The sequence below is a fragment of the Patagioenas fasciata genome, chromosome 4 (assembly GCF_037038585.1).
Source record: "Patagioenas fasciata isolate bPatFas1 chromosome 4, bPatFas1.hap1, whole genome shotgun sequence".
NCBI classification, from domain to species: domain Eukaryota; kingdom Metazoa; phylum Chordata; class Aves; order Columbiformes; family Columbidae; genus Patagioenas; species Patagioenas fasciata.
In genome coordinates this window covers 70057752-70074116 of record NC_092523.1, presented here as the reverse complement: position 1 = coordinate 70074116, position 16365 = coordinate 70057752, and the positions used below count along the sequence as shown (strand labels likewise).

The 16365-nt window shown below is 40.1% G+C and overlaps 1 protein-coding gene across 1 annotated transcript; it reads right to left on the bottom strand.

Moving 5' to 3' along the window:
* Positions 1–6224: 6224 nt before the first annotated feature.
* On the bottom strand, positions 6225–8933 carry FABP2 (fatty acid binding protein 2). The gene is made up of 4 exons (XM_065837948.2): positions 8867–8933; positions 8018–8190; positions 7327–7434; positions 6225–6377 (listed from the first exon to the last, which is right to left on the bottom strand). The coding sequence occupies exons 1-4, from the start codon at positions 8931–8933 to the stop codon at positions 6327–6329; spliced, it is 399 nt and encodes a 132-aa protein (XP_065694020.1). The 3' UTR covers positions 6225–6326.
* Positions 8934–16365: the final 7432 nt, after the last annotated feature.

Here is a 16365-nt window from a genome sequence, read left to right as displayed (position 1 = left end):
ACAGTTTAGAACACAGAAACAGGACACAGGTAAAAACCTGAACAGTAATACTTAAGATACTGCCAGAGATACTTCATGATACAGTGTGTATGTGTATATATATATATGCGTCTTGCATTCAGGTGCAAATCATGTTCCCAGTTATTTCTACTGCACAAATGGTCCTCGTCTTCCACCACTTGTTCTCATAAGGTGCATCATGTGATTAGGTAGTGGCTCTACAGAGAAAAGAAGTCTGGTTACTTTTCCAGTGCTATACAGTCCTTTGGAAGATACAGTAAACACAAAAGAAGCATCAAATGTGCTTTCTGATCCAAGAGCTACTACTACACATTTTTTCTAGAGAAAAAAAAATTAAGCTGCTAGTTGTTTGGCATTAGCTTTACATTTCTTCAAGGATATTTGGCACTCCAGAAATCACATCTGCTTCAGGGTTTTATTATCCTGAAAAATTTACACAAGTGTTGCTCTTTCTGTGTAGGAAAACAAGGAGCTTACAGGAACTGGGCAGTTTAAAGGGCTGTCAGCTCAGAGGTGTCGATGCAACTGTAAGGAGTTCGTTGTACAAGTGAAGCAGCTGTGAAGTGGGGACGCGCCCGCTTCTGCTCCCGGCCGGCGGTTCCGGGCTCCGCGCTTCTCCCCGCGGCGGGGGGCCCAGAGCGCTCGCTGCTCTCCCATCCTCTGCGAGGCTCGGCGGCGGGAACACTCCGGGCGAGGGAAGTTAGCGCTGCTCCACGGTGCCCGCTTCCCTGCCAGGAGTGGGGCCTTCCCCGGGCTTCTCCGCGCGGGTCACCCGTGGACGCCCAGTCGAGGCACGCACCGTCCGGCCGCACAGAACAGGGGATCCCCTCCGCTCACCCCAACGCCGCCCTTCTCCCTCCGGGAGCCGGCTCACTGCAAACGCTGGCCCAATGGGTAGGTGGAAGCCCGCCCCGGCCCCGAGCGCCGGGCGTCCCCGGATGGCGGGCGGGACCCCAGCCCGAGCACACCCGCTCCCCAGCGGCGGCTGACCTGGGCCCGGCGTCCTCAGGGCAGCAGGTAGATGACCACGAAGAGCGCCAGGTCGAAGAGGATGAAGAGCCACAGGTCCAGCCAGTAGGACTGCCCCGACAGCGACAAGCCCCGGCCGCCATCCGCCGCCGCGCCCGGCTGTGGCTGCTGCTGCGGATCCTGCTCCCGGCGCCGCACCGCCGCCTCCATGTCCTCGGGTAGGGCTCGGCACCGACTGCGCATACTCCAGCTGCTCTTCCGGGTGCGGAGCCAATGAGGGCGCAGCGCACGTACTGCCGCCGCGCCCTCGCGCTGCCGCGGCCCACGCGGGCAGCCCCGCCCTTGCCGCGTGACGTCCGCGCCCCCTCCCGCCCCTCGCCCGAGCGGGGGCGTGGCTTGCTGACGGTTGGTGACCGTTGGGGCGCGAGCAGCGGCCGGCGGCGCCTCGCGGGGGCGCTGGTGGTTTGCTGCCGTTTCCTGCAGAGCCGCCCTGACCCGCGGGCAGTGCCGAGGAGCCGGTGTCGGGCACAGCTCGTGTGGTACAATGTGCCCGGTGGGCGTGGTCTGGAGGGAGCTTCTGCTTTGCCTGCCAGTTTTGGGAGCAGTGACACCGGTGGAAGCTGCGCGAGTGTCGCTGTGCTGGTGACGGGCATTGCGGCGGTAGTGCCTGGGCACTGATGGTTGCTGCTCCCTGGCAGGCTTCAGGGAGCTTAGCCAGGTGAGACAAGGGGATGGGGAAAAATAGGTGCTCAGTTCTGTCAAATCATGTTGACTTTGTTTTGTTTGGGACTTCTGTGGAAACGAACATTCACAAGTTCTTCCTGAGACAAGAGAGCCGGTGCTCACCTGGATGAAACTAAAGGACCCTTTGGGAAGTCCTGTTGTGAAGAAATTGAGGAAAATTTAAATTGTTTTAAGATACACTCCTATCCTTGAAACTTAGTTGGAGCTTGTACACCCCAAACATACATGGAAAAGTTCATGTAGATAGTGTATACAGTGTGCTTTATTTACACAACACAGCTGCATGCGAAATTAAACTGCACAATCTGATGCCATAGTTCAGATGTGCTACCCTCGGTGCAGCCAGTTCACTCAGTGTTTAAAGGAGTGCAGTTATTTTCATTGTGTCTAGAAGAGTGACCAGAAATGTAGGAATATAATAAAACTTCCTCATTGTAGCTATTAACACTTCTTAGCCTCATATTAAGAGAAAATACTTGCTGTAGAATACAGAGCAGGTGTATCAGCTCAGACTTTAACTTGTCATAAGTGTGCACTTTGGGGTAGGTACTTTCTGTAGAAAATTTGATCACTAGAAAAAAGGATGAACTTGAATTTGCAAGTATCAGTGAAACATATATGTGTTAGGTGAAGTACATAAGAGATTTTGGGGGGAAACAATGACAGTACTTCTACTTTAAGTCTTGTAACCGCCTTAATTACTTATTCAAGTAAAGAGAACTGTGGATTGTAGGTTTTCCCAAAGCAGATAATTTCCTATGAGGTTGCAAAATAATATAATTCTGAAATACCTGACTTGGAAAAAAGAAGTCTCCTAATCAAATTTAGTAGACTATCTTGTTCACATTCTAATACAATGATCTTTGTTAGTTTTCCTAAGCTGGACCACTCTCCTCTACTCTCTTAATTTACGATCCTATCTCAAGTATCAGAAACTGATGATTTAAAGATTTTTTTTTTCTTATTTTGTTTTAAATTACAGCTGCTGACCACATCTGTCTGCAGTGTTTGGACATGTGAAATACTTTTGAGCGCTCTCGTTTTGTGGTGTTTTTTTTTTTTTTTTAAGAATTACCAGATTGCTTTTACTTTCCAGTTTGTGACGTTGTATGTAATCCAGAGTTTACTAAAACAATTCCTCAAATACCTGACAGAAAAAAATATCCTACTGATTATACCTTCCTATTGTAGCAAATAAATCAAACAAATCCAGTAACCTAGATCAAAATAACCATGAATTGGGCTGTAACCTGGCTGGGTGCGGTAGGGGTGAGCACATGTATATCAGGCATGGGCTAGAGCTTGATTTTCTGAGCCGGAAGGGTGTAAGACTTAAAGGGTCAGCATTCTCAAGGGAGAAAGAGAAAACACATGCAGAAACTTAATACAGCTTTCATTCCAGCTAGTCAAGTCTCTTAAAGAAATAAAATGTCATTGTCCAATTTCCTGAAACCTTTGACTTATTAATATACTTCTGTGCAATTTAGAAGCAATGATGACATGCAGCTGATAACAATGGTCAAACTCTGTAACAGCTCTTCAGTGGCTAAGGCATCTGTCTTATAGTTTAGTATGTTTTTATTATGCACGTAGCTTATTGCAAACCATTATTCTTTATCCCTCTCTCTTTTAAAGGCTTTACTATCTAAAGAAAATAGCCTAGAAATGTACAGAACTTTGTAATGGTGTTGTTTCCAGATTTTAGGGGTTTGTTTTTTAGGTTTCCGTGCATTTGCTTTTCAGAAGTTTTACATCTCTTCGCTGAAATGAAGGACCGCTTAAAATAGTTTTGTCTTTGTTGTGATATATGTGGTATATCTGTCTACTGAAAGATGGTTATTAAAAAAATATCTACACTAGAAATTGCATACAATCAATATTTGGGGTAAGGAAATCCTAATTTGTAAATAAAGGTGATGCATCCCAATCTTAACTTGAATCCTGTTTGTGTCATGAGAGCATTTTGCCAGTAGAGAGAGCTGTGAGATGCTGAAGACCACAAAGGTACAGGTAGAGAGACTTCAGTTGCAGAAATAACGGAAAGAAAAAATGCAGGGGCTTGTTTGTTTGTTTGCTTTGTTTGTGGCCAGCAAAATACAGCCAAGGGGAGCCAAGAAAACAGGTGAGTTGATTTCGTGAGGTATTTTAAAAGCCTATTAAAAATCAATGTAAATGTACCCATTCAGAAAGGGTATTTGAAATCGGATGTGTTAACGGCGTGTGAATAAGCACACTCCAGAAGATTATCTAGCTGCTTACCATCAACAGAGAATTCTGTGGTGAAGTGCTGTGAGATGTTACAGATACAGCCGCATTCATGTTTTGGGTTAGACCTCGGGGCTGTTCTCAGGCCCATATGGTATTGTGACCTTTTAGCAGAGCTCTTACATGAATCAGTCGTTTTCTAACCATGACAGGAGAAGCATAGGTGCAAAAAGGTCAGAAGCCAAAAAAGAGTCTCGGGACATATCTGCTGAAGGACATGAATGCCGGCAGTGTACAGGCATGTTGTGCTGGTGTTTCAGGAAAGGGCCAGGTCCGGGAAGCAGGCTGTGCTGGAGGCATAGCAACAGGAGCAGATGACCACTAACAAGCACAGTTAGAGGGACCCAGTAGATCTTAAGTAGTGGTGACCCTTGAGAGGCAGTTTTACTGTAACCCTTGGGAAGTAGTGCACCTCAAGGGCGATGAGGACAAACTGTTTGGGGACAAACTTTTTAGTAGGGCCTGTCATGACAGGATAAGGGGCAATGGTTTTAAACTAAAAGAGAGTTGACTCAGACTAGATGTAAGGAAGAAATTTTTTACAGTGAGGGTGATGAAACACTGGCACAGGTTGCCCATAGAGCCTGGAGATGCCCCATCCCTGGAAACATTCAAGGCCAGGCTGGATGGGGCTCTGTCGAGGGTTAAGATTGTGGGGTGACAATCAAACCCTGGCAGATGTATTGTTAACCTCCTCTGCCCCCCCGTTTCCCCCCTTTGCCCCTCCCTCTCCCCCTTCCCACTCAGGACAGGCGATCGGGAGGGAAAGAAGGACAGAGAGAAGAGAGTTGGAAAAATTAAAGATGTTTTACTAGTGCTACTAATAAGAACAGAGAAAATTATACAAAATATACAAAACCAATCTTGAAAGTCTCAGCAACTGCAGAGCCAGCACCCAAAGTCCTGGATTAGACTCTGTAGCCAACCGGAGCTGGATTCAGTCTCTCACTAGGCCTCAGTTCGCAGGGACGACCAGCAAGGTCCTCTCCTAATGTCGGCCATAAGCAGAAGGGAAGGAAAAAAGGAAAAAGGAAAAAAAAAAAGGAAAAAAGGGAAAAAAAAGGACCGAGATCCTCATGATCTCCCACTTTTATATGAAGTATTCATGTGAATGGAATGTTATACACAGTTGGTCAGTCTCTCGGTCATCAGTTTCTCGTTGCCCCTCTCGCGAGATGTCCATCCGTGCTTATCAATAAGTTTGCATTCCATTGCTAGGTTTAACCAAAACATGTGTTGGGTTCTCCAGGAAAATGCAGCTAACACGAAGGCTTTAGCTGACAGGCAAATTCACTAAAAGAGAAACTTGTTTTTAACAAAACCAGGACAGGCTCTGAGCAACCTGATCTAGTTGAAGTTGTCCCTGCTCATGGCAGGGGAGTTGGACAGGATGATCTTTAAAAGTCCCTTCCAACTTAAATTATTCTATGAGGTTGAGTTGAAATCGGCACTAACAGACTGGACAACGTGACCAGAACGTGGTGCGTATTTGTCATCCATTGGAAACACCGGTGTTTGAAGTCAGCTTAGCCTGAAATAATTCTTGTTAACATGCCTTCAAAATTTTTATTCATGTCCTGAGACAAATTCACTCAGAGCTGGTAATACTCTTCCTTACACAGAATTATTTGGACCCCTGATAAACTGGAACAATTCAACATCTGCATGTTTAAAAGCATGCTCATACTTTTATAAAAAATATAATGAAATCGCTTTGTGTGACGCGTATATCATCAGTGAGTGTTGTGTATTATTCCTATTTATATCAGCAAGGTATCAATGGGCTACCATGTAAATCCTCCAAGTGAGCTGTATTATTGCACCATATTTTATATTTCAGACATATTTATATTTATGCAGAATAATCTTAGAGATTTAGGTGTTGTCAGGTTTCTTTTAGATTTTGCCATCCTTATTACACAATACTCAATACACAGAGAAACTGTTTACCAATACAAATTTTTTATGGTGAGGAAACTCAGTTGCCATTTGAGAACCAGTGCAAAAACAGAAAAACAAACCAAAACAAAACGTTGTTCTGCTCATAGAAAATAGTTTCTGCAGCCTTTTCTAGTATGGCACCCAGCAAGACTTGGTACAAATTCCATTTTAGCATTTGTATCAAATTGTAATGAGTTTTTTTTTTATTCCAGGCAAAGCAGTAAACGTAAGGAACTTAAGGAACTAGCCTGTGTTTTCAATAGGGCTAAGTAATTGCAAGTTAGGAGGTGCTGTGAGTGGTTAGAAGGAAAAAAAACCCAGAGGATATGTAGAAACGTGGTCTGTTTCATTGGATTTTGATTCTGCTGCTGTTCTTGGTGAAGTACTTAACCCCTTTTGAAGATTCTCTTGGCTTCAACGCCTTCATATATGTAGGTCTGTTAGGAAATTAAGGAGAAAAATCAGTGGCTGCTATTGCAAAATTTAATTTCACGGATGTTATTGAGACATGGTTAGCAGTGGTTTAATTAATTGTTACTGATGGCCATGTCGGGCCTACTGTCCCTTGTAAGGGCTCTGAGAAAAGGAACATAAGGAAAGCAGCCTTTTGTCAATAGGGATAAATTCTCTATGCAAACATTTGAACCAGCACAGAACAACTGTTGGGCACTTCAGAAAAAACAAAACAACAAACTGTTGAATTGCTGTATTCCCAATACCACTACTTTACAAGTTTCACCTGTGTAACTGGTTTATTAGAAATGTGAAGAAGGACTGAAGGGTTGGACTGTATGTTTTTGGTATCTCAAATTTCACACCTGCCCATCGTTGTTTGTTTTGTTTTTTATTTTTTCTAAGACACTTCTGACTTGCTAGCAGAGAGGATCTTAAAGCATTGCAGTTCCGTTCAGTTTCTGGCTTTACTGCAGAGTTATGAAGCATTTCCCTTTTGTCTCAGATTTCACCCTGCTCCAACCCTAGACTTTGTTTTAGAAGGGTATTTATCAGCCATTGACTGCATTACCCTGTAGTAAGCTCCTGTGGGAAGGTTTTTACAAGGCAGACACTTGGAGAAGGGCCTTCAGTCGGGACACATCTATATAGCATGTGCCTATCTATATAGCATGTACCTATCTATATACAGTTTGTGTTCACAGGCTTCAGAATGCATTGCTAAGATACAGTTCACATGGGTAGGAAAAACCTAAAAATCATGGATAGACAGTTCTGTTCTAAATCTTGATAGATGACTGGACTTGAGAATTTTAACTAAAGATAAATGAGGTTATTTGGCTTGAAGAATATATTTCTTACTTCTAAAAAAAGTTTTTAATTTTTAAAGTTCATTAGATTGTGAAGTTATATGGAAGCGACTGCTTAACTCACCTGAACAAGTTCGTCACCTATGATTTCTCTGTGTGCTTTGAGTGCTTTTCCATTGTCTTTTCTAGTAAATGTTCCTACAAGTTTATCTCCTTCCATGTTCCAAGAACCCTACAATGCGAAAAATAACCCCAAATATTTTGCAGTAAATATGACACAGATTTGATTTAAAGACTGCAGGAATGCTTAAAAGTGGGAAGAGACTAAAACAGTGTAATTATGGGGTTTTTGACATTGATGGAAAGACTGTAAAAATAATTTTTTAATAAAACCACTAGTTTATTTAGTTGCATATTAGGCAAGCGAATTTTTTTTAGTGCTCAGTACACCTTATTTTAATTAATTATATCAACAGAGAAAAACTAATTTCTTATAAATACCCACTCTACATTCTAGGCAGTGTACATGAGTATTATAAGCGAAATAGCGGCCACCTAAATTTCATCATGTGAAAATTGCTCTATCCTCTGCCTTTTGGGCACTGTATGGAACCCCAAGTTTCACAGTACAGTATTGAACCATTAGCAGTTAAGACTACCTTGTATTTTTGTATATAAGCTGCAAGTATTCCTAAACAGCCACACCTTAAAAGTCAAATTTAAATTAAAAACTAGGAAGACAAATAATTCATCTTGAAACTGTACTTAATAAAGTTATTACCATATAATAAATAATGATATTAAAAGTCTCTTACAGTAAGTTCAGTCCCATCAGCCAGACTGTACTCAAAATTGACTCCCAGAGTGAATTCAATATCTATAGTACGGAAGTTGCTTGATTCTTTGACAGTAAATTTATTTCCATCTTGTTGAATAGTCATCTTCAGATTATCATGGGCTCCTAACTTTCTTTTCATCACATTAATACCTAAAAAAATCAATTAACATCAATTAAAAAAAAAAACCAAAACGTCATATTTGTCTCTTTTTAATGACTTTTATGTGGTCAAGTGAGTTTATTCCAGCATTCTGGCCTGAATATTTATTCTTCTTCACTTTTTATTGAAGTCATATTCACCAGTACTGATAAAATACAAATTACTATCCCACTGAAATGGTCATGTTTATATGCATATAACACCAGTTTGTACAAACTCGAGGTAAGAATCAGTATGTTAAAATGACTTGAATAATGTGTTTCTGTAAAACTGAAGAACGATTATTTCCTCCCTGTGTAATTTTTAAACTAGTTTAATGTTATCAAAAATATATTCCTGCTATAGAATTCTGCTTAAAGTTTGTAATTCAAATTCTCTGACCATTTTCCTCAAGTGTAGACTTAGAGATTCTTTGCTGAAATAAATTTGATGGAATAAGTTAAATTGCTTAAGATGAACATAATGTCATTAAAATCAGAACATTTCTCAGTATCTTTTTTACCCACTGTAGAATCTTTTGAAAATAAATGCAGTACACTGTGCAAGGGCAGAGCAGCAAACAGCAACAGACCAGGCCAGCCAGAAGGAGGGGCACAGGCAGCTGGAGTTTGTATCCAGCCAGAGTGGTATTATTCTTGTAGAAGGAATTGAAAAAGTAAGACTTACCCATTGCCTCCATGAACTTTTCATAGTTTTCATTTCTGTCGATTTTCCAAGTACCATTAAATGCCATGTTTATGTCTGCAGGAGGACTTTTCTGAAGTAACAGAGCTTTGCAAAGAGAATTTATGAACTGGCTTATCTTGAAAGCAATTTACAGGATGATGTGGCTGACTAAAGCTCAGCTGGTGCACTGATCTTTTCAAGGAGAAGTTTACTGTAGTTTAATCAAATTTCCAATAAGGACCATGCTGCTTGTTCAATCTCTCCCTTATTGCCCCCAAATCATGACATTATCTTTATTGCTCTTCTTAATCAAGAATTGCTAATGCATTCATTTTTTTCACTGTATTTGAATTGTGGTAAAAATCAGGTATCTAGTCTAAGCGATAATTAGTAAGAAAATTTCTTGACATTTTCTACCTCTGTTGTATCTTCATGCTAGTGGGAGAGTTCATGCAACTGGAGAAAACATATTTACCCAACCAACCAGACACAAATCTCTACTTTGTCTGTTATAATTTGATAGAGATTTGTACTTCTTCACATAATAAGCATGGAGCAGAGGATTTACTGAATGTCTACAGGTTGTTTCAGAAAACTATCCGCTTGCTTCTTGTCTAGTGCTGAGCTATGAAAATTGGGATGAAATTCTGTATTAATCTGTTCACTCTCTAATATAAAGTTTAAATTCTGAGCAGTTTCTACAGATTTTCTACATTATAACCCCGTCAGTGAATGCTAGTGCAGCTAACCCATTCCTACAACAGAAAAAGATGTGCAGCTGAGTGAATTTACCTGGTGAGGCTGATTTCCATAGGTCCCAGATTTTGTTTGTTCATGGATAATGCAGAACATGAGTCTTACTTGGCTTAGCTCCTCTGCTCCAAACCCACTCCCAAAAGGTGCTACTTGAAACTGTGCAAAATTATTGGCTCAGCTTTTGTCTTTACCAAGTTTAGGATTATAATTATTCTGTTCATATGGATGGAATCAGCTTTGTTGTTAGCTTAAAAATGTAAATGTAAATCCTGAATGCTGAATTGGATTTTGCTTAGCACACAGGTGGTGGGTTGTGCTCTACTTACCAAATTTTAACAGTGTCTCGTTATAATCTTGTCTGTCTGTTGATTGCAGCCTTGAACAAGAGGTTTTACTGAAGCTTAACTATAAATTTAGAACTTTTCTAGAGATACCAGAATAATGTCACTTTTCACTCCAGTCAGCTTCGTTTTTGGATCAGTAGTAATCTGACTAACAGACTGGAGAGCAAAAAGCTCAACAAGTATTTCCCACCTGTTGATTGAAATAAAAAGAATGTAGGATCATATTGTTGCAAGTGATGCAAGGAGAGATGCTACACTTCCAGGCAAAACAGAGTGCTAGAAACCAACCATGCGTTAGAGTTGATTTTGTTCCCAGACCCTTTGGTCATCTGAAATATGGGATTTGGTGCAAACAAATCTGTTGTAGTTGTGAACACCTCATGTTCCAACTGCAGCTATTCGAGTTGAAGAAGACTCTTCCAGCAGTAATGTGCAGAGGTAATTTCAGATTTGCCAACAGAGCTCTTATGAATGTTTCCTAATTAATTTCATTTGAAGTGAGCCACCTCCTCTTACACAGAAGATGTTTCAAACCTGGAGGTTTTGCCTAAGCTGTGTGGGGAAGAGAGGGGAATGTGAAGACTCTCATTTGTCCAATGTCTGGTTGCTGTGGGGGTGCAGTACTCCCAGCATAGGGTGACATGGAACATGATGGAGCTCTAACCTGGTGAGCCAGTGCAGCCACAGCTGGGGCAGAGCAGGCACCCACAGCCATGGCCCTTTTCTGTGTGGGAAGGTTCACCCAGAAGTAACAAGGATTGGGGTTATGAATGTGTCCTCTTCAGGCTGCAGCTTGTCCTCTCATCTACCACTGTTCTAGCTACTGTAGTTTGATTTCCTCAAAGCTACGGTATTCCACCACAGCTACGATGTTCTTCTCTATGAGCTATGGTGTTCTTCTCTAAGGCTAGGAGGAAGCAGAGCCTGCCAGTCTTCCTGTCCTAGCTACCCGTTCTTTCCCCTTCCTACCTCTTATACTCCCGTATTTCAGGATAAGGAAGACTGCCAGATGAAAGGCTGTTTATTCTTAACAGTGGTGAGGGTAGTACCTCACATTTAACAAGACCATTTAGATCTCATTTTGCAGTTTTTATGTGCAGCTTCTTCACACATTTTCATGCCATTTTTTATCACTTTGACTTACATGAAAGTTGCAAAATAAAATGTGAAAATAAGTAGGCATAATTTTGGTAGAAAAAAACCTTGCCTCTCTATAAATATTGGAATTCCAGAATTATCTTTTATGAAAGATCAAATTGAAACACTGCATCTCACTGTGAACTGGAGCACTGTCAGGTACAGGCAAGACATTTGTCTTTGGAAGATATAGATGTACCATCCTCTGTAATTGGAACTGGGTAAAAATAAACCAGCTGTAAAATGGAAGATGTGTAGTTGGGTTAGCATGGTGCTGAATCCAAACTCAGTGTCTTAAAAAGTTTCATAGACCATGCCCAGTGCTGTGATGAATGCCCATCTTACTCCTCAGCCAGCTCAGAAAATGGGCAAAATATTTTTCTATTAGGGTCGCATTGTTTCATTTTATTGCACTGGAGTGTTTCTTGACCTTTGTAGTTATTATTGTTGATCTATATTATTTATTTACTATATATACATAAATAAAAATACCTGGTGTCTGGTTATAGTTCATCCAATTTATTGTTGCTTAGGAAAATTAATAACTCTCCTTTAGAGTCTTTGCAAAGAGTTCTTCCTAACAGTGGAACTATTAGACTGGACAATGCCCTCAGACACATGGTGTGAACTGTGGAGCTGTCATATGCAGCGACAGGAGCTGGACTCGATCCTGTGGGCCTCTTCCAACTCAGGACATTCTATGATATTATGGTGTGGTGCAACTTTTGAACCAATTCTGTTGTATACAGTAAAAAATCCAGGCATATATTTAAACTAACAAATAGGAATGACCTTTTATTTTGGGTATTTCAAGAAAGCTTTTCTACTTCTTAGGTAGGTTCTGCATTCTCTCCAAGAACTGGCTGATCCGTTTCATTCAAGAAATATTAAGGTGTCTGAAGTAGTGTTTATACGTTTAAACGAAACTAATGTTACTGATTACTCTCTTCATTTGAATCCAGTCCATATTAACTTATGAAAAGATAACTTGAAGTAGTGACATTCTGCAGTTTAAGTGTGAATTTCTACATCAGACTTACTTCAGCAGTTTTTCTCATCCTTAAAAAAGGGGGAGGGTCTTCTGGAGTGAGTCCTCGGCTAACAGGAAGAGTTCAGATGTGCTTTTCCAATCAGTTATCCCACAACTTGCCTTTCCCCACTTGTGATTCTTTGGTCTCCCTCAGAAGTCAGGCTGACCAGCCAACTCCAAACCTTTTCACCATGGGAGCAATGAGTCCTTGGCTCCTGAATTTCACGTTACAGCGTGTTGCTCCATTTCTGTACCATTTTCCCCTTCCTTAGTTTTTCTTTTCACTGGGCATGAATCCTTAGGATCCTGTTCATGCCAGCCCCACAGATGTCAGTTAAGTAAGAATCTCTACAGGTGGTCAATATTTATGAGTTTCATGTCTCAACATTGGTGTAGTGCTGACAGCATGAAGAACTGTTCTTCTCTGAGGTCTGATGGAATAACAGTGCTTGAACATGCAGCCGTCTTTTTAATCTTTCACAATTTCTGTGAGTTACTTAGGACTATTAATGCACTAAAATCTGCATTCCGTTTTCTTATGTGTACTAGAACCATATGATATACAATTTATTCCAAATTTTTTGAGTTCCTATAAAAGCTGATTTTCCTTCTAGAATTATACTTAAAATTGGCTTTATAGATTATTATTTTTAAAAAATGTTGGAATATTCCCCAACATTTTTCATTCTACCTTTTCCCTGTCCTTTTTGCAAAACTCTAATTTTTGCATAGATGGTGCACTGAAAAACTTGGTGTTTTATTTATACTATTGCTGGTTGCGTAAAAGTCATGAAAGATAAGGGTGTGGATTCTTGGCATTGTGGCTTTCTGCAATGTGCCAGCTTCAGAACACTGACAATGGAAGAACTTATTAACTTGAAGTTTGATCTTTAAACAAAGTAGATGGAAACAAATTATTAACTTATATGGTTGTGCCACTCTCATCATGCCAGTCTGTGATAATCATACCAAGCTGTATTATGATGGTAATTGACAATGAGGTTCCAAAGAGCAGGGTGACAAAAAATATTTTGCAATAAGTTATATTCATCTATCCCGTTTATTGTTTTGTGGCTTGTCTTCAAGTTTTTCTGCATAAAATTATCTGGGGTGGTAGAACTCAGCTTTACCGTGGAGTGATATTGGCTTGGTGCCAGCATAGACATAATATGCTTAGGTAAATATTATTATATTGGTTTTCAGCTGATTTGGCTGTGTTTATGTGTGTTTTCTTATTTTGTGATTCTTCTATATGTCTTGGGTTGGATTGCGAAGATGGTTGGGCACTTAAATAATTTAAGTGCCTCAGGATACCTTATCGTGAAGTTGTATTAAGCATTTAAACTGCAGTACTCAAATTCATATCAATATGATAAATAGACAATTCTATGTCAGTAAAGCCAACTTCATCATAAGTAGGGGTGGCCTAGCAACAAGGAGCTTGATGTAGCCTAGTTAATGCTGTGGGTAAAGAATTTCAAAGTATGTATTGCAATGGGATGTTGTATTGCAGCAGGATTAGATCATACTTGAGCTAGATTTTGTCCTACTCCAGTTGCCTGTTTGCTAATTTCTCCTTTTATTTTGGTTCAAGGAGAAACTCCTGGATGCTGCTGCTGATGCAATCTGTTCAACATGAAGATTCAACATTTGAAGATTACTTAGAAATTTCCAGTGAGTACAGATCCACTTGTCTGATTAATTAGCAGTGGGCTGTGGATCTTAAAACTTATTCCTATGTGTCTGTATATACTCCTTTTTCATTTGCATGTAATGGCTCTGATCCTTGAAGTGCTGCATGTTTTTGAGAGCACATACCAGAGAGAACTGAAGTGCATGAGCTAATAAGCTCCAAGTCAAAAAAAATGTAGAAGCAAAATGCAGGATTTTCTTAAAGCAGTAACAATTCTGCTGTTTATTTCATCAATTAGTGTATGATAAAATGAATCCCAGGATTACCTAGAATGGTAGAATCTAGCATAATTTCGATGAGAAGGGAGTGACACTGAACTGTTGCCAATAAAAATGTGTGCTTTTCCAGTGAAGGTCATATGAATCTCGGAGTATTAGCGCCATTTGTCACTTGTCACATGCAGACTGATGTGCCAGTTGACTTGTAGAGCTTTGTGTCACACTTATCTAATTGCTAAGGTATTTAAGTGTATATCTTAAAATTCTTATATTTTCCAGGAAAATACTTAGTAGCAGGCAAATTTAAGGAAGTAGTTTGTTTTTGTTCAGAATATGAAGTGTGATCAAAGGGTGGGTTAGAGTTATAGTCCAATGCGTTAACAATGTACGGTATTGAAAGTCTGCATCTGTCTTTCCAGTTTCTCCAAAATTTGAGCTGGACCTTTAGTTCATTTCAGCATACCTATTTGCTGATCATACATGTTTTCTCTTGATTATGATATTGTTACAAAGTCCACCACAGATTATTGTGATTATCTAGATTAGTGACTCGAATCTAATCTCCTCTGTAAAATAGTGACTTTTTCTGAGCGTTACATAAGAGTGAGAGTATGGCTCAGGTAATTACATGTTTGTATATCCAAAAGGAAAAGATTACTTGAACACAAAACATTATTTTCCTCATGTCTCATGTAAAAGCAGGACAGGAACCCAGATTCAGGTTTTGTTTCCAGCTCAGAAATGGACTTTCTATGTGACCTTGATCAAATTAACTCCCCTATTTATCTGCAAAATGAACTTCCATCAAAAGCCATATATATATATATAATAAAATAATGTGCCAGTGACTTGATTCAATTACTACAAAAAAGGATTCTGAAATGCCTACATATGAATGTATCATGTGTAAATTAGTGGTATGATTTAACCATGGATTTCACTCCTAGTTTTTATTAGAGAACTTTGATGATAAACAAAAGAAACTTCTGTAAAGTACAGAACCGTTTATCATCCGTTACGAACCGCTGGGTGGGTAGTAGCAAGCTATGGCTGAATTGATTAGCCTTACATTTCAGTAGGAAAGAGCACTTTACTTGATAGTACAGAATCAGAACAGAAAATAATACAGCTGTTCGGAGAATAGTTCAGTCTCTCGGGAAAGGTAAAAATAAATTTCTGTGTTAACTAAAAAAAGAGCTTTGGGATAATGGGGGAAAACATGCAGTCAGGTGTTTAAAGAAATTCTGAATTGTAAATACTGAAGTGAAAATTTACTGTGTTTACAAATTGTGATATTTGACAACTGAAATAGAAGTTCTAAATTCTGTATGTGCTAAGAAATGCTGCTATTCTCTGAAGGGCTAAAAAACTCAATGGCTGCCAGATTCTATAAACTTAGATCCCAAAGCTTACTACTGTAACAAACTCAGACAGTTGAAGTATTTCCTAAAAATCTTGAAGGGTGAGATTTCACAGGAATGTGAAATACATGTCAGCAATAGCTGTTACCACTGTTACTACAAATACGGCCAGCGGAAGGAGCTACTGTTTTTTCCATTTGTTAAAACGCCATTGTAATTGTGCAAGACGTGACAGTCGGTGTAATATTCTTTTTAACCTCTTCAATAAAAATGCCCTAGTTTAACGTTATATTATTTTCTGGGCTGGATAAGGAATGTACTCCAGTACTCCTGTTGAAAACTGTGCCACTTCTCAGAAATGAATTCAAACATTCCACAGGCCAGCAAAGACTAACGAGGAGCATGGCGGAGTTGATGAGTGGGCCGGGAAGACCGTAGTCCCGACAGCAAATGGTTACCTGAGATATGTAGATATACATAGACAGTTGTTCAATTGTACTCATAAATTGCAGTTGGTTCAAGCAAACAGTACTTGTGTTTTGTGCTGAACTAAATCTGGCCCTTCATAACTATTTGAATGAGACTGTTGTTTGTCAGGGATGTACATACTTTTTGGTTTTGCCTAGAGCTAAAAAAAGCCAAGCTAGAAGTGTTCCTGTGGAGAACCTAATAGGCAAAGAGCAGAAACTGCCAAGAAGCCCACTGGTCTAGAATTACCTCTGGGATTAGCAGTTTGCAGATGATGCAGCTTTTATTGTCAAAAATAAGTTTTTCAAAATAAGTTTTGTTTGAAGTCGTTTGGTTGACTATTTCAGTCTTTCTTATATGATACCGCAGGAATTGATGTTTGGGGGCAGGGGATGAGGATGGATCTGTGTAACTGTTGTATTTGCCAGCTCTACTTATCCAATAAACCTATTTCTGAGAGGTCCTAATAAGTGTAGCCGCAGTGCTCTCTAG

What these genes read in the sequence shown, in the direction of transcription:
- FABP2 (XM_065837948.2), bottom strand. Translation starts at nt 8,933, where the DNA reads ATGGCATTTAATGGTACTTGGAAAATCGACAGAAATGAAAACTATGAA. An exon ending in AAAGTTCATGGAGGCAATGG is followed by an intron (nt 8,191 to 8,866) that starts GTAAGTCTTACT and finishes TGATTTTTTTAG; the next exon opens with GTATTAATGTGATGAAAAGA. An exon ending in CTGATGGGACTGAACTTACT is followed by an intron (nt 7,435 to 8,017) that starts GTAAGAGACTTT and finishes TTCGCATTGTAG; the next exon opens with GGTTCTTGGAACATGGAAGG.